Source organism: Oryza brachyantha, chromosome 1 (genome assembly GCF_000231095.2).
Source record: "Oryza brachyantha chromosome 1, ObraRS2, whole genome shotgun sequence".
Classification (NCBI taxonomy): domain Eukaryota; kingdom Viridiplantae; phylum Streptophyta; class Magnoliopsida; order Poales; family Poaceae; genus Oryza; species Oryza brachyantha.
Genome location: NC_023163.2, coordinates 19,443,936 through 19,470,992, shown reverse-complemented (window position 1 = coordinate 19,470,992; position 27,057 = coordinate 19,443,936). Strand labels below are relative to the sequence as shown.

Genomic DNA, 27,057 nt, shown 5'->3' with positions numbered 1-27,057 from the left:
AAGAATAGTTTAAATTTGGTTCCTTCGCTCTGACAGTTCAAGATTATCAACATAACTATGGAGTCAACACTTTATTAAGAAAATTACTCATGGTTCTATTCAACCTCAGGTGCTATTTTTCAACCTGTACCTTCCGCTACCAAGACTATTTTCCATTGCTTTGCTTGTCAGAAACGTCACACTCAACAACTCTGATAATTCGTTTTTCTCCGGCAATTTTGATAACTTGTTACAGATAGTATTAAGTAAAACTCAATAAATTGAAAAATATCGAAAAAGGTCGATTCCAACAGTATGAACTTCTTCAATCTCGAGCAATAACAAACACATGAAACTATCTTCCCCTGTTTTCACTTAGTTTTGAGCTCCGTCAGTTGAATTAGGCATCAAGAGGATGCCTGGGTACATCAGTCATTCAGTCATCGTCCTCATGGTCGGCCAAATGCCACCGACCGTCCGTGCCTTTCACCATACCTTTGTTCTGCACCACCCACCAAGATGATGGAATTGCATACTCATTCTTCAGTGCGTCTTCGTGTTTGTTAACCAATGAAATGTCCCGGTCAATCTCCAACTTGAACCCTCCGTTGCTCCCCTGCGTCCCGGCAACACCATGCATGTAGCACTCCATGTCATGCCATGTTAAGGGATTCCCGGGAGCCTTCAGATATGGTGACTCTCCTGTATCTATCATCAGCTCTGTGCCAGCATCGCTGTATCCTAGTTTTGGCCAGTTTGGAACAACATCAGGAGAGTTTCGAATACGGAGTAATCTCAAATCTGGAGCACTGTCGAATGCTTTCTGAAAGTCGGAGTTGCCCACTCTTGGGCTGCCGAAGACGAAGGTAGACACTGGACAGCTCTTGTTGTAACCGTTGGAGACAATATCAGTGGCACTGATGGTGGCAAGCGCAGCTCCTAGGCTGTGGCCTGTTATGGTAATGCTAGTCTCCTCGTGCTCGTACACATCCTGTAGCCTCTTGATTTCGTTCAAGACCTGCTACAAAATGTTAGTATTATCAATCAAAGTTCCTCTACATGCACAAACAACACTATTTAACATCTAATCTGTACTTATTAATACGTGGTCCCAGCAATCCAAGCTTCCTTTCCTTACAATACACTAATTGTGTTGTGCCATGATTGTCTTTATGTGGGTTATTAAGCTCTGCAGGAATCATAATGGAATCATCTCTCATTTAAAACCATCATGAGCTTCCCTAGTGCAGTAAGGTGGAACAGGGAAACATGATGGCCGACTAGTGGAAAAAAACAACTTGCTTGCATTGATCTTTTACAATGGATAAATGGTTGTTTAGAGTGGATAATAGGTAGACAGGACATACTATATTAACTGTTGCTTCTTAAGTAAGTTTTGTTTCTTTCCATTAATTTTATGTTGAATTAACATTTACCGCCCAAATATGTGCAACATCTGTGCACATAAATAACAAGGATGCTACAATATTGAACGTATGCTATGCTATTTCAGTGAAGTATAAGCAATACTCTAATCTATAGCATAAGCAGTATTCCCATATACATCCTTTCCTTTGCTTTGCTTAATTTCAAATGAAATGACACCTACTCTTGAAGCACAAATATCAATCTACTATACTCTAGATACTAAAGTATAATGTTTTGCTTCAGAAGATAATCAATATTGTCTTTTTTGTTGATAGACTAAAGATTCAATCAAGAATGACGTGAATTACCTGATATCTTGCACTCTGTTTATTGTACTGAGATTCAGGATCAGCACTTGTGTAGACAGACAGCCAACCCCCATGCACACAAGGGTCATCAGCACTGCCTGGCCGTACTATTTCTGAAGCAGGCACCAAGGAAATATCAAGGTCATCCATCCATTCTACCATCCGTATTGTTCCACGCCATGCCACCACCACATCCCGCCTCCCAAGCACTTCCTTACCTTCATCTGTGGCCACCGCAACAAACCCCATCCAATTTGACTGCTTGCTCCATGCAGCCTTCGACCACGACTTTATCATGAATCCATCAGGCAAATTGACAGTACACATTGCATATATGAACTTTGTAATGACATACAAATTGGGGTTTGATACATCCACCCTGCTGAGGAAGTCCTTGCGACTGAAGAGGCAAGATCCAGCGTACCTTGATCTTCTCTCTCTATTTAGCCCTGTGTACGCTGCCTGAGAAAGCTCACCGTAATTGATGATATTATTCCGGAGATCAACGTCGAGAGGATCAAGCAGCCCCTTCCAGTAACTCACACCATTGAGTTCTCTCCATCTTCTGGCGATATTCCCAAGCCCTCTTAGGGAGCTCACCTTTGCCATATATGCTTGGTTTGTGATGCTTGGCTTCTTACAAGCCACAATACCTTGCAACTTCATATTCCACTGGGTATATATATGCATGATTCTAGGCTGCTTTTCTTCTGCAGTTCCATATGCATATAGAAGAGAAGCTCCCCTACCATTCTCTTCCCTACCAATCAACTGACCAACTTGGCAACCATCCATCCTGGATTTCAAAGCATGAAGAAACTTGCACGGATCAAATAAGGACTAAAGGAGAACTACACCATATAGGCATGCCACCTGGCACTAGCCAGCACACCATATCTTTGTGTGCTTCTAAAGAGAGGGGGTGGGGTTCACCATTTGCAACCAGCAATGAGCAGCGTTTTCTGCAGAAGATTTTACTCCAGTAAATGGCAGAAGTACACAAGTTTATACACACACCGTTTGGTATTTGAAGCATTCTCAAATAGATGCATCCATTAAATGCCATGTTTACTACCAAAGCATGTGATACTAAAACTTTTAGTTCCAGTGATTAGTAACCAAATGTACAATTACAATCATAGCTATATCTTTAATAGAACAAATTACACCATGACCATACAGCTAAAAAGTCTGTTCGTGAAGGGCAGCCTACAGAGTTAGGATATATGTAACCAGCATTTTTCACTGATTGGCAACAGCATCCGGGAAAGGCACATATGTAAGGAGTATTTTGCAACACTCATCGCAAAAATTAGGCAAGGAAAACCAATATGAGCTTAGCAGCCACTCTTCCACCTTTTTATGATGGGTCTAGCTGGTCAATGTTCTATGTGCAACAAAGTAAAGCCACAAATACAGCTCAGCTCTCTACCTATCACTTCCAAAGTATAGTACTTTTAATACATTTAGTAGCTACCATTCAGTCTTGGCTTAACAAATTTCAGCAAATGCAGCTGTGCCCCAAGGATAAAGCTTATGTTACTTTCAGTTCACATGGCATTGTTTATCTAATGTCCAAATAGGGCCAGAACTATTTTTCATTTTGATTTGAACTTGGTTTTGCTATTCTATTTAAGATATAGAAGCATATCTTTCACAAAGTACATGATTTAGCGCCTAATAATAATAAAATAATAAGGAAAAATTTGGCAAGATAGAATGACAACCATTGTAAAAGAGAAAGTTTATATGATTATAATGTAATGATCTCAACCTTACCATGCTGATGTATTATGATGAATCTCAGACTGGTGCATGGAAACTTGAATGTAGCTTATCCTGATACATCAATCATCCTTCTATGCACAATAAAGCATCAGAAGTCTCAACTATCGTGCAGTGACTGTTATACAGATCATTAAACTGAGCCTAACATATCCTGAACAATGTCCACTCTTATAGAACCATAGCTGAGTCCAGCTGTTTCAGCTTGAAGGTTATGGCATGTCATCAAGCCAGATGTATATTTTGCAAACTGAGAAGTGGTTCAGTTAGGGCTAGCAACACATTGAAATGAGAATATATATATGTGATAACTGCAGATTGTTGCACTAATCCAAGAAAAAGTGCACCTGGATCCTCCAAAGCTTGAAGTATAATACGCATCACAAGTTTGTGAACCCAACCCATTCTCAACTCCTAAACAGTATGGAATCATCCTACAAGAATAAGTAAACGCTCCAACCTTCATGTCAAGATATGATACTGTAAATCAAGAAATATCGATTGTTATCACAAGATTATTTTTCTCTAACTTCTATACAGGCAACCAATGCCATCAACTTCTTGTCTGACAACTCTGCAGTCTGCACAAGCTACCTCTCGGTGGCTCCAATGCACATTTCAATACTATAACCCATACCCAGCACCTTGCATCCCTGAAATACAACATTGTCCAACATACTTATTTTTTCGTAAATGTGCCAATGTGCAGATTCACTCAAATAAAATCTTGCAGTTTCTGTCTGTGCCAAAACAACATGCCAATAGATTTGTGTTTCATAGCAGCCATTGAACCTGTAATGATGCATTCTTTGAAGAAATATAGCCCAAATGTCTGACCAGAAGAACATGGTGAATGAGATGAGGTAGATCAGAAGATATATCACCAGAAATCCCCACAAGAGCATGCCCCATCCTCAAACCGGTGAAACCGACGGTTATCCCTGAGAACTACAATCCTTCCTGTACACTTACTGAGATACTTAATTGCATTGTGGCAATCATCACAAACTCGGAGGTTCTTCATAACTCGTATCGGTACACCTTCTGGAACAATCAGAAGCCCCAAACCTATTGCTAGCCTTTCGCTATGATACCTCACCGTTGCCTGCTTCTCATCCTTGTCCACATCCTTAACCACTGCATTTGTATCTGCCACATAACCAGCTGCCTCCATCTTCTCACCAACTTTCTCCAGCAATCTGTAAATCTCATTGCTTCTTGGATGTCTCCTACAATTTGACACAAAGGTATGCACCTCCCCTGCAGCTTCCAGCCAGCTTAGTCCAGTCTCTTTACGTACACCTGCATCACGCATTGCCTTCCTTGCAAGTGCTGCATCCACATGCCTTCCTGCAGCTGCATATGTGCTTGACAAGAGCATGTGTGCACCAGAGCTTCGGGACCCTGTCTCAAATAGCCTCTTCGCAGCAATTGCTGCAGTGTCAGCATCCTTAAACATGCGACAAGCCATAAGGAGTGCACCCCAGACAGACTCAGGTGGTTCCATGGGCATTGACTCAATAAGGTCTAGTGCTTCACTTATACGTCCTACACGCCCAAGTAGGTCAACCATTGCAGCGTAATGCTCAGCCTGCGGTTCAGAGCCATACTCTTTCATGAGAGAAAAATATCTCTTGCCCTCATCAACAAGACCAGCATGGCTACAAGCAGTGAGCAAACACAGGAACGTAATGTAGTTGGGCCAAAACCCCGCATTCTGCATCTCCATAAACCGTTGAAATGCTGCAGAAGTATGACCATGCTGAGCAGATGCAATGAGCACTGCATTCCAAATTCCAAGGTTTCTCTCCGGAGCTTCACCAAACACCCGGTATGCACACTCCACAAGGCCACATTTTGAGTAAAGAGAAACAAGCGAGCTACCCACAAATGGTGATGCATTTAGTGCTGTCTTTATAGACCGGGTGTGCACCTGAGCACCAAGAACAAAGAGTGTTGCTGAAGCACACACGCGAATAATGCACGAAATTGTGAAGTCATTGACCGGCACTGCGTCCTCAAGTGCCATCCGGAAGATCCCCATCGCTGCCGAGTGCATCCCAGAATCAGCATACCCACATATAAGAGCAGACCAGGACACCACATTCCGCTCTGGCATTTCATCAAATAGCCGGCGGGCGTCGGCAAGGTGCCCGCACTTGGCATACATGTCAAGCAACGACGAGCCAACAAACACGTCGCCGGCGAACGGTGTCTTTGCGGAAAGTCCATGGAGCGCGTGCGGGGCAAGAGGCGGGCGGAAGGAGTCCTCCGCGGCTGCGACCGCCTTCGCGGCGGAGGGTATGTTGCGGTCGGTTGCGGGGACGCCGGCAGCGAGCATGCGGCGGAAGGCGTCGAATGCGGCGGCGGGGAGGCCGTTCTGTGCGAAGGAAGATATGAGGGAGGACCACGCGGCCGGGGAGGGCGGCGCGGGGAGGTCGAGGAAGGCGCGGAGGGAGTGATCTGGGAGCGCGCAGCGTGCGTACAAGGTGAGGAGGTGGTGGGCGATGAGCGCGTGGGAGGAGGCGGTGGCGGGGAGGTGGCCTGCCTTGAGGAGGTGCCCGTGGAGCTGCTGCCCCTTGGGGAGCGCACGTGCGGCGGAGAGCGCGACGAGGAGGTCAGCCAACGAGCGCGCGCAGGCTGGCGCCGCCGCGGCCGGCAGCAACGGCGGCGGCATCCTGCCCGAGGGCTGCAGGGTCTCGCGGCTCGAAAAGCTTTCGCGTTTGGTTTTTGGCGTGCATGGTGGATGTTGGCCCGGCTTAGGCCTTCACTGGGCTCAATTGTGCAGGCCCATCACTGGTCCTTTTTGAAGGACTAAGCCCATCATGTATCTAGCACAGAACACCAAACTTTTGTGGAATTATTTTAATTTTTAATTTTATTTAATAAATAATTTACAAAAATATATTTTTGTTTTCAAAATTTACGAATCTAATCTCCCATCGCCCTCCCAGAGGCGGAAAGGTGACATGGCAAACTGCGAGAAGGGAGACGATGACGACGCATGAGCAATTTTACAATTTGGCCCTTTGCCCGCCCTCTGTAAGGGCCATAAGGGGCAAATTGTAAAATTACCGCTCGTGCCTGGAAGCTTTTTGATTAAACCGTGGTTTGATGCATATATTTATAACGTATGTAATTGTTTAATTATAAATTCTATCTTAACTCAGTGGTCACCGTCACTCTCTTATACGTTATACATATAATATGTATCAAACGCACTTTAATCAAAAAGTTCTTGAGCGCGAGCAGCAATTTTGCATTTTTGCATAAAACCTGTTAGGGCGGCAAGAGCCAAACGCAAAATTCACCGAGCCACCGTCATCGCTTTCACTACCGTCCACGACGCCGTGTACCATGTATGCTTTCCATCCTCCTAGACGATGACAGGAGGTTAGATCCATGATTTTTTAAAATAAAAAATCAATTTTGTGAATTATTTAATAAATAAAATTAAAAATCCCAAAAATTCAACTTTTGTGAAGCATGAACGGCGACTCACGAAATAGCTTCGACCATAGTAACATCACATTAACTTAACTTCTCCTCGAATCAACCAAATAACTCGAGATATTTCCATCTTTTTTCGATTCATCAATCAACGTTACCACAGCAAACGATCCCCATAAATCTCAGCTCGAAATCTGGATTATGGAACGGCCACAACAATGCTACTATTATTTAATTTCCTATTAGCAACTATGCAGCAATGGAGGGTCCGCGAACGGCCCGTTGAGCACCCCATCGGCGATGACATGGTACGCCTTCTCGGTCATATGGAGACCGTCCCAGTTCGCGAAACTGCCCGGATCGCCCCAGACGGTCGCCGTCCTGCCGCACGTCGCGCCGGTGTGGTACGGGCCATGGCCGCCGCAGCACGCGAGCAGAGGATCGTCGATACCGAATCTGCGTGGGTCACGGAAGAACTGCAGGGCGGCGCCGAAGTAATCGGCGTAGATGAGCTTGACGTCCGGGTGCTGCTGCGCCCTGAGCCGGCTGACCTCGTCGCGGAGCGCCCCGTTGTGCGCGGCGGAGAAGGCGTTGAACCACCGGAGGCAGCGGAGCTCGTCGTAATCCGCGGGGTCGCTGCTCTGGTAGCCGCTCAGGTACGCCGGCACGCACCCCGTCGGGAAGTTCCCCGGGATCATGATCGTCTTGGCGCCCAGACCGATTAGCTCCTGGGCTCATGCAATTGCACATATGATGCAATATATTAATTAATTAATTTCATACGACGTCACATGTAATATGCGTGGTTTTGATCAGGATATATCTATGATGTTTTGTGCCAACCTGGACAGTGGAACTTATTCTGGCGACGACATCGGGGATGAACTGGTAGGCTATCTCTCGAGGTTTACGAGCGAAGAACCAAAAGTTGTAGTCGTTACCACCGATCTCACCCAGCAAGATAAGAGATTCACCTAGCAGTGCTCTCGTAGCAGCTGAAAAAAAAAAGAGATCAAAATCAGCCATAAGTCAAGGAAGATGGTAATTACATTCGCAAACTCGAAACGGACAATTAATTGATCGGCTGTTAAAGCGTGCCGTGCAGGCACGTATGGTCTTTTACCGTCACCGGGAGCGATCCGCTGCAGCATTTGTTTGAACCACTCCATCTGCGTGGCGAGAGAGATGGGCATCGGCACGGTCAGGTTCCACCTCCTGAAGTACTCCGGCGGCAGCGCGGTGGAGGCCAGCACGGCGAAGTTGGCGCCGTGCGGGAACTGCCCCAGGTCCTTCTCCGGCAAGCTTGGTGGTATAAACGGAAGCTGGAGCGCTTGCGCTGCAACATAAAAAGGCGTGACCGTTTGGCTTCTTTTTCGGTGAAAAAGTCAAACATCATATTTACAAATAAAAAATAATTTATTAATAATATTTTTATATATGTTATTAGGATTTAGAGGTAAAAACTGAAAATAAAATACGATAAAAAAATCTTAAAATCAACTTTAAATTTTTGGCTTATAAGCATAAAAAAGTGAAAAGATTGAGGGTAAAACAATGGTGATCATGTACTAAGCCCAACCGCTATCGTAAGATAATCTTATGTGTGTTAGAAAGGTTCTACTGAGGATCAAAGCTTTTATGTGGTTTCTTCGTATAAAATAATTCTAATGAAAGATAAACTTGCTAAAAGGAATCGGATTGGAGACAAGTAATGCTGTTTTTGCAAAACACAAGAAATTACGTAACACTTTTTTAGTGCCAAATTGCTTGTTTTGTTTGGTGATGTGTTTGGGTTGAAAGTTAATTGGCTTAGTGAGTGCCTAGACCCAAGAAAAAATGGTTTATTTGGTGCTGTTGCACTACTTTGGTTAATCTGACATCATCGAAATAATAAATTTCATAATAATAAATATATAGCCTTATGCAAGTTATCTTTATATTTTTTAGGTAGCTCCAATATTAACATAATGTTATCCTAGTAGCAGTAGAGTATTATACGTAACTATGTTACACTTTTATAATAAGTTGCCAATGATCTAGCCTGTTCCATTATGCTTGGCGCCTAGCATACCTAGGCTTGTTTGGTGATTCTTTTAGCTTTTTAGTTGTTTGTTTTTATCTAAAAGTGTAGTTATGTCACATCACTCTTTCTTTTTTATTTCTTTAAAATCTCAATGCTCACTCATAGCCTTAAGTGTACGAGTCCAGATCCTTTGCAATACTGCTCTCTGCTCACTGACACATGACTATGTGAGCCCAACTAAACATAAAGTCAAAGCTTTAAATTCTCTTTCTTCGTAAAATGATTTTTTATTGGGATCTATAAAACTATACAAGCATACTCGATAATAAAGAAGTTCAAAAAGATATATTTTCATGATTAGAGAGGGTACTACTGTACGTAAACGAAAGAAAATTCGATTTGACCATGCATATGAGATTTATTTTTTTGGAGCAGTCATAGAGGAGTTGATCGATCGATCGGCATACGACGAACTCACCGTAGAAATCAATAACAACACGGCCATCAGAGATGCGGCCACTGGGGTGCTTGAAGTAGGTCATGCCGAACGGTGGCTCCTTGTACGGACACGGATGGTCGCCGGCGATGTGGACGAAGTTGCCGCTGTCGATGATGGAGTCACCGAAGCTGAAGATTCGCTTGTAGCAGCCACACTCCCCCAGGGTCACGTTCAGCAGCAGGACGGCGGAGACGAGGAGGACGAGGTACATGGAAATGAAATGGTGCTGTGCACTGAAGCTTCCCATATCTAAGCAATGGCGGCTGCTGCTGCTGCTAGCTGCTCTCCGCTTCTAGTTGCTGGGACTGCACAAAATGTTGTTGGGTTCAAAGCATCGTCGGTCTGCATTTCAAATGGCTCGTTTGAATCCCCTTTTTATAAATGGCGAAGTGGTCCAGAACTCCAGAGCAATGTGGTATCGGTCATATCACACCATATGCATTAATCCATATCCAAACAAGATTTAAATGCTTGCTGAAGTATTTTGGATGGTTCCTTCCCTCTGGTCAAATTTTGATGATATGATGCGCGCGGTGTGGATGTATTCTAAAGATATGGTGTATATCTATAGTGACACAGCATTGTAGCTGTAGCAGTAATGCAGCATCCTATCAGTGTTGATTCAATATAATTTTCTCATAATGGATTACGGAAGTTACCACCAAAACCAGATCTAGAGCATAATTGGCCAATGAGTTTGCTCTGTCCTGCCTTAGTCGAACTCGGTATACGAAAACAAATTACAGTTAACAATTATTTTCCACGTAATTTTACACGAAAACAGTTTTTAAAAGTGCCATTGGATTTAATATATAGCTCTTAAAACTATGATCAACCTTAAGAGAGTTCTAATAGAAGAAAATTTTTCGTAGTTGACTTTTGAATTTATTGTACCCTTTACTCCTCAACAAATTACTCCGATAACTGGGCAAATGAGAAATATAACCGTCTAGTTCCACCGCAATGAAAATGTACAGGAATTACAATTACTCTTAGGAATAAAGATAAAGCTATATAGCAAATACAATAATTCTATTTCATTTGCCCCATGCAATTGCACGGGAAATTCAACTAATTAATTGTCTCTTCTAATATATACAATCTAATTTTATTTTAATTACTCCTATATATGCAATTGCACGAGAAATTCAACTAGTTATAAACCCTCATAAACGTTCGGTAATAGATCAATACATGATTAATTAATTATTAATTATTGAAAAATATAAAATAGATTAATATAATTTTTTAAACAACTTTTCTATAGAAAATTTCTGTAAAAATACACTGTTCAGTAGCATGGAGAGCGTATACGTAGAAAACGAGAGAGATAAGTTAACTAACTGGTGTGGACTAACGGATGTAGGCAAACGCGGCCTCAGGCTAGCATGTAATGGTGCTTTCTTAATGACCATAAAATTTCTCCGATTAAGTATTCGAGTATATCATAGGCTGGTCAATCAGAAAAACGCCCTTTGAGCCATTGCCTTGCCTACAAGGCTACACCACTCATTGGTCTCGCTCTCCATCGCATCGATCGATCGGTCCAAGCGTTACAGATCATTCAGCAAATTAAATACGGACGTACGAACGAATACGTGAGTTCTTTAACAGATTATTGCTATCTGCATTATCAGTTCATCGGTTGATACAAATATGCGTAGGACTTCACAAGAATCTCAGTATCAGAATTAAGCAACACGAAATTTCAGCTAAATCCTCTAGCATGAGTTGATCAACGGGCCGTTGATGTAACGCTTGCTCAACACCCCATTGGCGATGATGCTGTAGGCCTTCTCCGTCATGTGTACGCCGTCCCAGTTGGCGAAGTTCGCCGGGGATCCCCAGAGTTTGGCCGTCTTGTTGCACGTCATGCCGGTGTGGTACGGGCCGTCGCCGCCGCAGCACGCCAGTAGAGGATCAGGGATACCTTCCAAACCAAGAACATATCGAAACATCAGCCAAACAAAAGCAATGGTGTCTGCCTCGTCCATGAATGCATGCATGGAGCTAGCTAGTCATGACCATGAACGCTAGCTCATTCAGATTAGGACAGTAGGATGATCTGTGCTCTGCTCACCGTAGTTCTTGGGGTCCTGGAAGTACTGCATGGCGGCGCCGTAGTAGTCGGCGTAGATGAGCGTCACGCCGGGGTTCTGTGACCTGAGCCGGCCGACCTCCTGCACCAGCGCCTGGTTGTGCTGCCTGGAGAAGTCGTTGAACCAAGCGAGGCATCCGGTGGCGTCGTAGTCGGAGGGGTTGTCACTCTTGAAGCCCGACAGGTACGCCGGCGCGCACCCGAACGGGAAGTTCCCCGGGATCAGCACCGTCTTCGCCCCGAGGTTGATCACCTCCTGCACGGCGGCGCCGATGTGGCCGACGACGTCGGGGATGTACTGGTTCGGCGTGTCGCGGGGCATGCGCGCGAAGAACCAGAAGTTGTAGTCGTTGCCGCCGATCTCGCCCATCACGATCAGCGACTCGCCTAGCAGGCTCTTGGTGGCATCTGAAACAGGAGACAAGATATATACCCGGGATGCATGAACACGTACGCAGATCATGCAAGCACGTTAATCGATCAAACAACGTTTGATGTGTGCTTGAATTTTGTTTTTTTTACCGACTCCAGGAGCTATCCGGTCGAGAATTTTCTTGAACGAGGCGAGCTGGCTGTCGAGGCAGTACGGCACCGGCACGCTGAAGTTGTACTTGGTCTTGAAGTAGTCCGGCCCCAGCGCCGTCGACGCCAGCACGGCGAAGTTGGCGCCGTTCGGGAACTGCCCCGATCCCTCCTCCGGCATGCTCGGTGGTAGCAGCGACAGGTTGAACGCTTGCGCTGAAACACACACACACACACACACACACATGATCGAGCAATATTCAGACATGCATAGATCATCACATGAGAAACCGAGAAATGGCACGTGCGCATACGTATATAGGGTGCAATGCACAGGCAACTCACCGTAGAAGTCGACGAGGACGCGGCCGTCGCAGATCCGGCCGGTGGGGTGGTTGAAGTAGGTCATGCCAAAGGGGAGCTCCTTGAACGGGGAAGGGCTGCTGCCTGTACTGTACACGAAGTTGCCGGTGTCGATGATGGAGTCACCGAAGCTAAAGATGCGCTTGTAGCAGCCGCACAGCACCACGTGAGCGTTGAGCAGCACAGCCGCGCAGAGGAGGGCGAACGGCGCCGACGGGGAAACGGCACGGCGGCCATGGCGCCACCTGATCAAGCTCTCGATCGCCATGAATGTGTACAAGAGAGATTGCTGGAGAGAGGCCTACTTTGTTGGGATAGCTTTGCATTGCTTGCATCTGCAGACCCCCCTTTATATGTACCTCCGTGTGATCGAACGCGTATCAAAATGCATCAATGCTTGCAAGATCGGTCAGCTGGCGTCGGAAGTCGATTATGGTACCAAATCTCCTGCTAATTGGTAACGGCTGTATTTCACATTTCACCGCTTCCAAAGATAGGAGTAGCACTAGCAGATTACGTTAAATGAGGAACGTTTTAAATTGATTCAATTTATTTCCATACAATCATAATGGGCCAATATTCACAGGTGTTGATGAGAAGATTGTTTTCCTTTTCTTTTCTTGCTGCATTATATTGTCCACAAGATCATATTTGTGCTCTTTGAATTGAAAAAAAAATGTGCCTTGTTCTTCATTTTAGAGTATTTTTATAGAGTAGGTACCACAATTTTAGTGTAAAATTTGGTATTTCTTGATACCTTAGATATTAGGAGGTATTAAATTTTACGGTACCTTTTCAAGGATTATAAAAAGTTTATAAACTATAAGAGATATGCAATTTTCTGAATAATGTAACTATTACTTTGTCGAATGAAGAAATGACCAAAATAAAAGTTATAGATATGGATGATTTATACAACTTTGTTGTTGATGACCTTTTCAATTGAAATCATTTAGTATTTTAAAATATTGTTTGAAGTTGTCATGATTTGAAATTCAAATTCAAATTATTGAAACAAAGTCATTTGGCAAAATAACCAAAACAAAAGTTGTAGATAGTGATGATTTATACAACTTTGTTGTTGATGATTTTTTAGTTAAAATTATTTAGTATTTGAAAATGTTATTTGAAGTTGTCATAATTTGAAATTCAAATTTTATATAGTTGAATCAAACTCAGATGAAGAAATAACCAAAACAAAAAAAGGGTACATCTCAATAAGTTATACAAATTTGTTTTTGAGAACTTTTTCAATAAGTTTATTTAGTATGATAAAATTTGATTCGAAGATTTAATATTTTGAAATTAATTGAAAGGAGGGAGGCAAAATGAACTTCTCGGTGAGGGAGGAGCAAAAGAGCTGGCCCGTAATAGACCTTGTTTCATAGTTTAATCTTTTTTCTTTTTATTTTATTATACCACTGTGAAGTAAACCATAATAATTATACTAAATCAATTCATATGAAAAAGTTGTCAAAAATAAAGTTGTATAGCTTATTGAGGTCCACCAGTTTTATTTTGTATAGCTTATTGAGATCTACCAGTTTTATTTTGGTTATGTCTCAATCTAAGTTTAATTGACCTATATAAAATTTGAATTTTAAATTCTGACAACTTTAACCAATATTTTCAAATACTAAACAATTTCAACTGAAAAAGTCATCCACAATAAAATTGTATAAATCATCAATATCTATAACTTTTGTTTTGGTCATTTTGGTATATGACTCTGTTTCAATAATTTGAATTTGAATTTCAAATTATGGCAACCTGCAGACAACATTTTCAAATACTAAATGATTTCAACTGAAAAATCATCAACATCAAAGTTGCAAAACTCATCAAAATCTATAACTTTTATTTAAAGTAGAAACCGGTTTGAGATTAAGCAAACCCTAAAGCTGAAAGTCTTTCATGACACATCTTTGATGAGCCATAGTTATGGTCCGTCACAGATAACTCATTCGTGACGGGCATTAATTTTGGCCCTTCACGGATGACTCATTTCATCTTCGACGGATCATAATTATGGCCCGTCACGGATGACTCATATGTGACGGACCTTTATTTTGGTACTTCATGGATGAGTTTCATCGGTGACGGGTACTGATTTTGGCCCTTTACGGATAAGTCGTACCGGACGTAAATGTTGGCCCGACACAGATGATATGTCATCGGTGACGGGCCAAACCGAATAGAGTCATCTACAACAGGCCTTATTTTAGCCCGTCACAGAGTGTGGGTGTGACGGGCTGTTAGGTTCCAGATGACCCGTCAAATTTGCTAGGTTCTATAGTAGTGCATACGTTTTATCGGGTGCACCAGGTAAAGTATGAACCTTCCCCTTTTTATATTTATAGACTAGCAAGATGTCTATGCGTTGCAATGAGATACTTGTGTTATTTTGTCCTTACATATAATGTATGATAGCTGAACTTGCATATATGATATATGCGTTGCAACAGCCGCACATTCATATTGTTCAAACTATTCCATTCAAAGAGTAAATTTCACAAAACTTCATCTGGTTCGATCAAACCATCGGAAAACTAAAGGTTTAAGGAGTTGTATCATAAAACTACATATTTAGTATAATATTTATCTTAAGCCTACAGACTTAAGACCAGTATAACTAAACTATAGTTTTAATATTTAAGTTATTACATATATTATAGTTTAAGCCCCTACCACATTTTGTTTACTAAATTTGAATTTTTGTGAATAAATGTGTTGTAATCTTGTAGTTTTATGATGATTTTGTTATTAAGTTTGTATGTAGTTCATGATACCTCATCTTAAAGCTATAGTTTTGAGATAATTTTGATGCTAAATGTGTAGTTTTATGGTAATTTGGTCTAAAAATATATGTAGTTTTGCAATATTTACTGAAATATAAACATCATACGCTTTTGTAGTATTTTGGGGGATATTTTCACCACGCTTGCTTTGATTGAGGAAACTGCCTCACGTGAGTGCACTCGCCCAAAGAAATCTCAAATCATCCATCAATTAGGCAACACAATGATCTTGCAATTACATTCCCATGACCACACCTTGTGGCAATAGCACTAATCTCCAAGCATACCAATTAACTTTTCCTTAACTTGTTCCTGATGGCTTTGCTTAACCATGCAAGAGAGAAGCTCATCCGAAGTTGTTCTCAGGTTCTTCCCAACTCACAATGCACTGTATATATGTGATTAGCACATGAACAACCAACAAACAGGAACATTCCCTTCTCAAGCAAGTAGGAACAAGAGCATTAGAGATGAACTGATGAGGAGGAGGACTTGCTAGGATGCTAATCTCTTGCCAGGGAAATTCCATGCGTGGAAAAAAGAAACATAAATCGGAATATATAGGCATAACATCAACAAATCTAGAGGGAAATGATGTTGCACTCGCTAGCTCGCATCACCATGGCGCGTGCCCATCGATCCCATCGCATGCTCATCCCAAATCCACTCTCGGCCTACCATGCCAAAGCTTGATGCCCTCACAGGCCCATGCGAAATGACATGTAAACATTTTTCTTGATGATGAACTGAAGTGTTCTTTCTGGTGGCTCGATGTTCCTATCCAATCCGTTGTCATCTATCACACTTGGGGGCGATCGGAGTGGGTCAACTATCGATCACGCACTCTAGGAGAAAGAGATGAAGCCACATGGGATTGAACCAATCTACGGGCAAAAAATTTGGCACAAAGGTGAGGAATATTAATTTAAGAGCTTTTTTTACTATCCTTAAAAAGCACATCAAAGTATCATATTTTCTAGCGTAACAATTTTGAACCTTGAGGTAGCATTAAAATTTTTCGGTACATCAAGATACTTTTTAATGATGATAAAAAGGCTTAATTTAACTAATGGATGACACAACACATGATGGGCTGGGAGCAAGGGAGGGTTGGATTGATATAAACTGCACGGGGCCGGGACGTGATCTGTCCACAAAAATTGGACTCGTCGCTCCATTGTAGATCGATCTGTACTTTGTGACAATGTATAAACAGTGGATGAGTGACCGTCGAAGACAAAAATATTTCATAGTTTTAAGCAGTAGAGATATACTACTAACATATAAATGTGAGTCAATAGTTCCAAACTAAGACCGAGAACTAAAGACAAGATGGAAGAATATTAACTAAACAAAACACAGTTCATGAAGAGAATTAGGGAAAACGTAAACTTCACTTTGGGACTCTCTTTATTACCATAGTGCCATGTGGGACCCCTTCTACCAAAACCAATTCTATTTTACACGACCATTCTATATTATAAGATGTTTTAGTTTTACATAGATTTATCTATGTATTAGTGAATATATTTTAATGTTATCTTGATTAATTAGCATAGTATCAAATATCTTATGTGTGAAACACATGTAATATATATATATATATATATATATATATATATTTACCATTTTGATTCACATTGGACCCCTTCTTGTTGTCATCTTCTTCGTCTCCGATGTGGCTGTCACGGCTCTCGCTGCCTGAGCAGAGAAAGTAACGCAATTATTGCATCAATCAACAGATTGAACAAGAAGGATCAGCTAAATAATCACTTGTTCTCTTTCTATTCACGGTCTCAGTGAAATCAACAAACAACTGTGACCAACAAAGTAATTAAGCTTTGCATGGGCTAGCTACCTCACCGTGTTTTTGCTGCTGCTTAATTACGACAGGGGAACACTGCTCCGGCGACTGATGTGACCACTTGTCCAGCCTCATTGAAACCATTGCCACCGTGGCCGACCAGCGAGCTGCGAGCAGCGGGCGAATGCCTCGAGCCCTCGAGGCCTCTAGGCTCTAGCTAGTTACGCACATGAAGAAAGCAATTTGTAAGTTGGTCTCCAGCCAGGCAGCCACCAGTTCATCACCGATGCAAGCAACAAACAGAACTTTGTTAGAGTGAGACAGCAGCAGCTATGACTATATGCCGGGGTTGGAGAACGGGAATGAGATCCTCTAATGAAAAGACATATGGACCTATAAACGGTAGTGCTAATATGTCAGTGACCATATCCATCTATCTTTATGTTAGAGGAAATATGTTCTTGGAGAACATGGCTAGTATATCCCACGGTGGCATGGTAGTCTAAAGTGAAAGAAATTGGTAAAAGTTTCCGTTTATGCTTATAAGCCAAAATTTAAATTTTCAACCTCAAATTTGAATTTAATTTTAGGGTTTTTATCATACTTTCTATGTTTCACATTATGAGATTTACTGGGTTTGTCTAGATTTATTGATGTATTAATGTATATATTTTGTATATATGTCTAGATTCATTAGCACATAAATAAATCTAGATAAGACCAGAAAGTCTTATAATATGGAAAAAAGAGAATAGTTTATTTTTTAATCTTGGTTTTTAGATCGTTAAAAACATGCATATAAAAGTTTTTATTCCTAAATCATTTTTTGTTTGCAAATATGTTATTTGAACTTTTCTGAAAAAAGCCAAATGACCACCCCAGATAGTTCAAAGTGAATGATAGATCCATAGTGATACTTGATAACTAAAATGGTTTAAAGTAAAATTTACTCTAGGGAAAACCAATGATGTGCAGTCTATGGAGGTGGGAGGTGGGAGGTGGTAAATTAATTTATTACAGGATCCAACCCCTAAGTTTGACATAGCACCAGCTGGAGGATTAATCCACATCTATCTTTTATATACGAGCTTTTTTATCATTCTTAAAAAGTATCTCAAGATACCACACTTTATAGTGTAAAATGTATGTTACCTTGAAGTATATTATATCTTGAGGTAGTAAAATTCTTGGTACCTTGAGATACTTTTCAAAAATAATAAAAAAGCCCTTTATATACACGTATATCTTGTAAAAATAAGGAAAATACTCACACAACTACAAATCATATAGGGCCTTGTATTGAACAGAGGATGCGTGCGCAGCTGGTTGCAGGCATGAATTGGTGATGGCAGCAATTGGAGGCTGTGTGTGTGAACCTCGTACTAGGCCAACTGCCATAGCCTTGTACGCAGCTTCCGTCGGATGGTGTCCATCCCATGATGCATATTTTTCTGGGTCATCGCACACCTTGTATTCACCAGTTCCACATCTTGCATCTGCAGACACACCGTAGGGCCCTTCTCCACCACAGCAAGCGACCAAAGGATCTTCAATTCCTGAAACGCAATCAGGGAAGTGTTACACAGGCTATCAGTGAGAAAAAAAATAACTTTATCGATGATGCAAAATGTAGCATGAGAGTCCATGCCATGGTTTGATGAAAATAAAACTAGCCATCTTGGCAATTGTTTTTGGAGGCGGGGGATATGACTAAGATACACACATAGAGGAATATTTGCATTGGTTTGAGATATACTAACGAAATCAAATTTTAAGAGGCAATACAAAAATCATTTTCCCTGCAAAGTAGAAACTAAAGGTAAGAGTAAATTTCGCAAAAAAAAAAAGAAGTATTTTGCTCATCCTATTGTAACGCAAAACTATAGATTTAAGAACTTGTTTAACAAAACTATAGATTCAGTATTCCTATTATCCCATTTAGTATTCACCCTAACCTGACACAAAGGATCCACCTGCACTCTCAGAATGAACCTTCAAGATGCGTAGTTAATGGTCCCTCTTTGGTACGTGCATTTTACTGATAGTATTATACTACCGGTGGAACTAATCTTATCCATTGATTTAAAAGAATATTTTGGTATTTTGTTAATTAATCGGTCAGTAGTATTTTGTAATTTTTTTGGCAATAAATATCACAATAAAAAGAACGATATTACCCCTTCAAATTTCTACTACACATAATATTGTTGATAATATAATTTAATTATAGCCGTCCGATAAAAATAGATCAACAACGTTATGGATTACATTTTACTACCAATAAAATACACCAGAGTCAACCCTATCGTTAATAGGTGATGATGATCAGTAATTAAGTAGTGGCCTTCTGCGTTTCGATGCTCCTATAATCAAGTATCTTGAGACTGTAGGTTCAAATGTGGTAGAAAACAATCGATGGGTTCTCGAGATTGCAGGTGCGTCTCGCATGTTAGGTAATGGTCGATATAATTGGTAAGGCTGAACATACAGTTTTGTAATAATTGGTATGCTAAATCTGTATATAGTTATGTGAGATAAATCATTAAACCAAAAATTTTACGATAGAAGGAGACATACATATAGTTTTATGAAATTAATTTACTCTAAATTAATGATATTGATTAGAAAAGAAGGCAATATAAATAATAATGAAGAAACTGAACTCACCGAAATGTTCAGGGGAAAGGAAAATTTCCATAGCAGCTCCGTAGTAATCAGCATAGATGATGGTCACGTTAGGATGAAGTTTGCGCAACTTTTCTAATTCATCCAAAAGAAGTTTGTTATGGTATTGTGAGAACTCATTCATCCACCTAAGGCAACCTGTCTGTGGCTCATAATCTTCTTGCTTATCACTCATGAATATCCTGAGGTAATTTGGAATGCACCCAATTGGGAGGTTACCGGGAACAACCAGCGTCTTGGCTCCGAGCCCAATCAATTCCTATAAACTCATACGAGTGAGGCCAGGATTTTAATTAAGATTAGAGGTACCATATTTGTTATGTGATATGACAGTACAGATAACAACAGATTTACAATTTACCAGGGCTATTTTTTAAAATTGTTACAAGTGATATGTAATATATCATTAAATTAAATTAAAGATCCAACGAAGCGAGCGACATCTAATTTAAATATTGAAGATCCAATGGAGAGAGTCTTCCAGTCTAAATAGTTGTTTTATAAAAAGAAATATGACATCTAATATATCATAAACTTGAGGATCTAATAGAGTAGTGTAACATCTAACGTGTCAGTAAATTAACAATTCAATCAAGTTAAAAGAAACTTAAAATATGATCCAATGGGGTTAAATAATATATCATATAATTTGAAGATCTAATGGAGCTGTGTAACATCTACTATGCCATTTAATTAGCAATTCAATGGAGTTACAGTACAATTAAAATATGTTCCAGTGGAGTTAAAAGGAACAAAAGAAGACACTAAATTGAAAATCCAATGAAGTTAAAAACAATGAAAAATAATAAAATGGCGATGGGCAGGAATTGAACTCAAGCCCTACTCTATGCAACCGTAGAGCAATATCCAACTAACCATACGAAATTGCATATATGATATTTGTTGATTGAGCTTTATAGAGTTTAAATTTTATGTAAATATAAGATAATATGAATAAATTATTTAATTAAAATTATTCTTGCAATATGTGAACTTGATATTGCAGTGATTATGAAATTAGTGTATTAATTTGTTATTGTAATGTTTCTAAAACTAGCATGTAACGATGGCCTTACAAGTTATGCAATTACTGTTTAAACTTGAAAGTCTTAATTTATTACAATGTGGTCTAAACTATAATTAATTATGTAAAACTGTAGTCACCTTTTAACTGGTGGTTTGCTACTATTTTGTCAGAGTTTATTTAAATAATCAAATTAACAAGAGCATTTTCCCATCTTTAAGGAGGTACCATGAGGTACCACTATTTTCTACGTAAAATTGGTACCTCCTCAAGGATTGTAAAATTTTCCAATTAACAAATACGTGATAGATAAACAAATTTAAATATTTGGTTTATAATTTTATATATGATTGCTTAGAAAGAAGATAGAATATCTTATTTATATTATTAAATTAGGTCGTGGGTATATTAGGGGCACCTCCTTGCCTTCGCCACTGCAAACTCCACTCGGTTGCTTTACTATCTGTACGCTTTTGTTCCACTTTGTGATCTTGGAGTTCATGGTATATATAACATATATAGGCATATTACTCACGGTGATTATTGAAGAAATTTTGGCAATGACACTCGGAGGGAAGCTACGAATCTTTGTAATGGATACCCCGTTGAGAAGAGGATGGTTGTAATCATTGCCCCCAATTTCTCCAACCAAGAAAAGAGATTGATTCATCATGTCCTTGCAACCTGTGCAATAAATAATGTTTAGAATCGGTATGTAAATATACTAATATAATTGAAAAAGGGCCTTTCAGTGCAAATTTCCTTATTTTATATGGTAAAATATTCATCACTAAAAATATATTCATTTCTGATTTGCCGATGATAATGATGGTATGAATTAAAATGTGATTACTTCTTCCTTTTGTGCAAATACGGATTATTAGAGAACAACCATTAAGGGAAGAAGAGATATGTTTCAAACTACTGGAGATGGATTTGCATTCCTTCTTTTCTGGCATGTTATCTAGATAGTCATACAGAATTTTAAAAAATAACAAGATAGAATACAAGAAATACTACCTCCGTTCCGAAATAAGTTTATTTTTCAGTTTTTAGATATAATATTTTGACTCTTCATCTTATTTAAATTTTTTTGCGATTAATATGTTTATGGTTACTAGATGATAACACATGGATAGTACTTTATGCGTGACTAATTTTTTTAAGATTTTGTAAAAATTTTTAAATAACACGAATAGTCAAACTTTGGACACAGAAATCGAAACATAAAATTATTACGAGACAGAGGTAGTAGCACTACGTAAACATGCAAGTTCAAATTAAATTTCTATAATTTGCAAAAAAGAAAAAAACTAAAACTATTATACGTACATCCACAATTAAATTTGGTATAAACTTGTAGAACTCTTTGATCTTGCATGTTTGGGATTGTGAAGCGATACATCTTGTATTAGTCAATCTTGTTGATTTTTTTTTAAAAAAAAAATAGGTGACACGTAAGAAAGAAATGGATATTCAACTGTGTGATGAAAGTTCTCATTCCAAACTAATAGCAAATCTGTATATACTGCAGCAGCATAATGGATAAACACACCTAGCAATAGCAGAAACGGGAGATAAGAATTACTATATATATTCCAGAATATAATCATTTCTACGTTTTTTTAAGTATAAACTAAGGGATGTTAAAATATTTTCTCTTATTTGGTTGCAAGGTTTTAGTGGGTTGGGTCAGAGTCATCATGTTCCGTGAGCGTTTGGTTTATAAATGAGATGGGATGTGATGGATCCAGGTAAAGAATATTCTCTCAGATCCAGGATGAGACGATTTGGCAAAAAGAATCGGATGGTTTCGTCCCACCTCGTCCACAATGCACTTGCATCGTACGATTATTTGTATTGATTTAATTTTCGGTGAAATGACGTACACAATTCCATTTATTTGCATGATATTATTTAAAAAGACACAAGCAATTTATTTATTATTTGGAACTTTAAATTATGTGATCTTTATGTACGTTTGATGTCACTCAATTATTTGTACTGATCTAATTTATGGTAAAATGGCATACACAATTCCAATTATTAGTTGTCTATTATTATTTAAAATGGCACGAGCAATTTAAATATTATTTGTATTAATATTAATTCAATTATGATGATTTATTTTTTAACTATAAACCAAACTTATTGTATTATTGGAAATTATCATTGTGAAGGTGCCTCACTAACATAATATGGAGAAGATAACCACATCAATTGATTCTAACTCCATTCCTTCGTACAAACATGTCACATGATCACTCTATCCTCCTCGTCCAAAAAAACATTGCTCAACTTATTCATTCATCCAAATAAAAAAATAAAACCAACTCATCACACGGTCCTGGGTTGACTCTAACCCACCCTATCTAGTTCTCAAACCAAACACATCCTTAGTCACTTTGGTGATCAAATTTTGAATTTTGTTAATTAGATTTTTTTTCTAAGTATTTGATTGGCTCTGGAATCATTGGAATCGTAGAAATTAATAAAAAATGCTTATATTATGATATAATTTAAATAATAGAAATGCTTATATTTTGAAATGGAGACAACAATTGGTATGTATGTATAGAGAGCAGCAATGCCTACCAAAGTCGTTAATGCAAGGGAGAAGAAATAGATTTCAGAGTTAGGAGCTAAGAACAAATAATTATGAAGTTTTTATGACCGAAAACAATTGCTCGCTATGCCTAGGACAGTTATGAATGTTGAGGGAGAAGAAATAGGTTTGAGTCACTATCTCCATCCCAATACAACTGCTTTTAGGGATTTTTGAATCATTGGAATCATAGAAATTAATACAAAAATGCTTATATTATGATATAAAATTTAAATAATAGAAATGCTTATATTTTGGAATGTAGACAACAATTGGTATGTATGTATAGAGAGCAGCAATGCCTACCAAAGTCGTGAATGCAAGGGAGAAGAAATAGATTTCGGAGTTAGGAGCTAAGAACAAATAATTATGAAGTTTTTATGACTGAAAACAATTGCTCGCTATGCTCATGAATGTTGAGGGAGAAGAAATAGGTTTGAGTCACTATCTCCATCCCAATACAACTGCTTTTATGGATTTTTGAATCATTGGAATCGTAGAAATTAATACGGAAATGCTTATATTATGATATAAAATTTAAATAATAGAAATGCTTATATTTTGGAATGGAGACAACAATTGGTATGTATGTATAGAGAGCAGCAATGCCTACCAAAGTCGTGAATGCAAGGGAGAAGAAATAGATTACGGAGTTAGGAGCTAAGAACAAATAATTATGAAGTTTTTATGACTGAAAACAATTGCTCGCTATGCCTAGGACAGTCATGAATGTTGACGGAGAAGAAATAGGTTTGAGTCACTATCTCCATCTCAATACAACTGCTTCTATGGATTTTTGAGTCATTGGAATCGTAGAAATTAATACGGAAATACTTATATTATGATATAAATTTTAAATAATAGAAATGCTTATATTTTGGAATGGAGATAACAATTGGTATGTAAATGCCTACCAAAGTCGTGAATGCAAGGGAGAAGAAATAGATATCAGAGTTAGGAGCTAAGAACAAATAATTATAAAGTTTTTATGACCGAAAACAATTGCTCGCTATGCCTAGGACAGTCATGAATGTTGAGGGAGAAGAAATAGTTTTGAGTCACTATCTCCATCCCAATACAACTGCTTTTATGGATTTTTTTGTCTAACATTTGACTGTTTGTCTTATCTAGAAAATTATAAAAAATTAAAAAATAGTCACAGATAAAATATTATTCATGTTTTATCATCTAATAATAATAAAAAATAATTTAAATATGATGAATGATCAAACGTTAAATATAAATAACGTAAAAATACATTTATTATGAAACGGAGGGAGGGAGTAGGAGCTAAGGACAAATAATCATGAAGTTGTTATGTCTGAGAACAATTGCTAAATTGCCTATTGTTATAGGGATGATCGTTCGGCATAAAGATCAAAAAATAAACTATAATAATAAAAACCTAAAATTAGCGTTAACTTTAAGATTCAAAGTAGAGGTTTTCTCTTATAAATCGTAAGCATAAGAAAAATAAAAACGAAAAAAAAAATGAGGCTCTCATATAGTCATATTTCTATCCCTAATTTATCTTTGAACTAATCAACGATAGATGTTTAATAGTCGGAGAGGTACCTTGATCGGGCACCTTCCACACCGTAAAAGCTCTAGCTAGCGACATACCGGCAAGACCCGCTGGGCAAAGCAGGTGGAGAAGATCGCGGAACCACTTCATCTCCATGTCGAGGTGCACGGTACCGTTGCGAACAGGCATCCCTCTTGCCCGGAAGAAGTCCGGGCCGAGCGCGGTGGCGCCGCCCACCGCGAAATTGGCCCCGTGGGCGAAGTCCTCCGCAGTCTGCCCGCTCCAGTACGGCCGCACGAACGGCAGCCCCAGCGCTTCAGCTGCGGCGTGCCCACCAACACGCGAATTCCGCATCTCAGAGATCAGTACGGTCGATCGATAGATCCAGAAGAGAGAGGCTAGACGGTCGCGAGAAGCGTACGTACCGATGAAGTCGACGATGAGGCGGCCGTTGGAGCATCGGCCGGTGGCGCGGTGGAAGAAGGTCTCGCCGTAGGGCGGCCAGAGGGAGGGCCGGCGGGTGTCGTTGCCGTAGAGGAAAGCGATGTTGCCCGTGTCGGCTAGCGAGTCCCCAAAACTGAACACGCGCGGGTAGCACGGCGCTGCTGATCCCTGTGCCGCAGGCAGCAGCAGCGCTAGCGCCAGCGCCAGCGGCAGCAGGCGGAGTCCTCGTCTCCAGATGGTGGCGGAGGCCATTCTTGTCTCGCGTTGCCGTTGGATCGGACTTGCGTGGGTCTTATAAGCGTGCGTTGTCACTAATGTCATGGGTGAGTGAAACAAGTGGTTGTTGAAGGAACGCTCAGGAGTGACAAAAAGTCATAAGGAGTCACTAGTTCAGTGGGCCTTGCGGTTGTTGTGAGATGTTTACAGCTGCGCTCTATCCAGCATGCAGTTAATATTACGTTTGGTCCCAAAATAAATACTCTCAAATTTAAACTATGACACAAATGCTCTATATCACTTATTTTAGGATGGAGCAGTATGTGGTCAATTTTGGTACTTGGGTAGGAATATTAAATCTAGTTATGTATTTTTTTAAGCAATTTTACGGTTCTTAAGAAGCATCAGAAGATAACACTTTTTTCTATATAAATTTTGGTACCTCTTGATACGTTAGGTACTAGCAGATACCAAATTTTACACTAAAATTTTATACCTCTCGGTATCTACTCAAGTACCGTAAAATTACTCATTTTTATATTAAATATTTTATTTAAAACTTTGGTAATACATATTTATCAATTTATCTATTTTAACATTATATATGTAAACTTATCATAATGTTAAATATTTTGGTTTTAATTTTAAAGCTACAATATTTATATTATCGATGTAGTATAATAAGATTAGATCACTGAATTCAAAGCAATAGATGGTCCACCAATCTTTAGTATCCGCTGAGAGGTTTAGAGAGACGTGTACACTTTGAACTTTGAACTTTGAAATGCACGTGGAATTCAATATTTATATTTTTCATACACATATTTGATCATTCTATAATAAGATTAGTATAGAAGTTTTGACTTCTATACTGTTCGGCCCTCTACTTGAGTGGGTAAAGACCGGGACAAACGAGAATACATATTCCAAATGGTGAGGCATTTCGGTAAACTTAACCACACATAAGTGAAAATACGTTTTGCTCGTCTTTCCTGTTTTTGTCCCGATCAAACAAATTAATTGTCGAACAAACATGAACCGCGTCATTTTTAACTTAATTATAAACCGCTAAGAAAAAATGAGTTTTAAATTTTAATATTAGAGTCGATCTTAGTTAGGTGAGAAAAACCACATGAGATACAAAGTTCTTTAAAACGTAACGGTTTTGTCAGGTGCAAGAAAAGTATAGGTTGTGAATTTGCGATGAATTGACCTGATTGATAATATATGCCGGGTGTGATTGTTATTTATCTAGAGAGCAATGTATGTGTCTATTGAAATGTACTGAACCATACAATTAGAATAGGCTAGGAATGTGGATAGATATGATTAGTAATTTTTTTAACCAGCATGTCTTTTTCTATTAGGGTAGACGTTGAGTCGTTGATTCCACGTTTCGCGCAATAATGTGAGTTTTCACTTTCAGGTGGTAGGAGAGAGTGCCGTGTTCGATCTGCGCAGGATTTGGGAAGGGAACATGCGGCCACGATGGAGACCGTTC

General features: G+C 39.5%; 3 protein-coding genes, 1 long non-coding RNA gene and 1 pseudogene across 4 annotated transcripts; all 5 read right to left on the bottom strand.

Annotated features, from left to right (window-relative positions):
- Positions 1 to 23: 23 nt before the first annotated feature.
- LOC102708477 lies at positions 24 to 5,619 on the bottom strand (annotated as a pseudogene).
- Positions 5,620 to 6,997: 1,378 nt separating this feature from the next.
- On the bottom strand, positions 6,998 to 9,740 carry LOC102703453 (GDSL esterase/lipase At1g28600-like). The gene is made up of 4 exons (XM_006646089.2): positions 9,452 to 9,740; positions 8,074 to 8,286; positions 7,794 to 7,945; positions 6,998 to 7,678 (listed from the first exon to the last, which is right to left on the bottom strand). Exons 1-4 carry the CDS (start codon positions 9,717 to 9,719, stop codon positions 7,193 to 7,195), a joined length of 1,119 nt encoding a protein of 372 aa, XP_006646152.1. The 5' UTR covers positions 9,720 to 9,740; the 3' UTR covers positions 6,998 to 7,192.
- A 1,384-nt stretch (positions 9,741 to 11,124) lies between these two features.
- LOC102703179 (GDSL esterase/lipase At1g28600-like) lies at positions 11,125 to 12,723 on the bottom strand. The gene is made up of 4 exons (XM_006646088.2): positions 12,438 to 12,723; positions 12,093 to 12,308; positions 11,553 to 11,978; positions 11,125 to 11,402 (listed from the first exon to the last, which is right to left on the bottom strand). The coding sequence occupies exons 1-4, from the start codon at positions 12,721 to 12,723 to the stop codon at positions 11,194 to 11,196; spliced, it is 1,137 nt and encodes a 378-aa protein (XP_006646151.1). The 3' UTR covers positions 11,125 to 11,193.
- A 3,450-nt stretch (positions 12,724 to 16,173) lies between these two features.
- On the bottom strand, positions 16,174 to 17,676 carry LOC107304735. Its single transcript, XR_001550774.2, has 3 exons — positions 17,117 to 17,676; positions 16,880 to 16,954; positions 16,174 to 16,442 (listed from the first exon to the last, which is right to left on the bottom strand). It is a non-coding gene; the product is annotated as an uncharacterized LOC107304735 (long non-coding RNA).
- Positions 17,677 to 17,987: 311 nt separating this feature from the next.
- Positions 17,988 to 25,617, bottom strand: LOC102708192 (GDSL esterase/lipase At1g28600-like). The gene is made up of 5 exons (XM_006644378.3): positions 25,322 to 25,617; positions 24,995 to 25,216; positions 21,302 to 21,450; positions 19,725 to 20,001; positions 17,988 to 18,613 (listed from the first exon to the last, which is right to left on the bottom strand). The coding sequence occupies exons 1-5, from the start codon at positions 25,590 to 25,592 to the stop codon at positions 18,333 to 18,335; spliced, it is 1,200 nt and encodes a 399-aa protein (XP_006644441.2). The 5' UTR covers positions 25,593 to 25,617; the 3' UTR covers positions 17,988 to 18,332.
- Between the last annotated feature and the right edge of the window lie 1,440 nt (positions 25,618 to 27,057).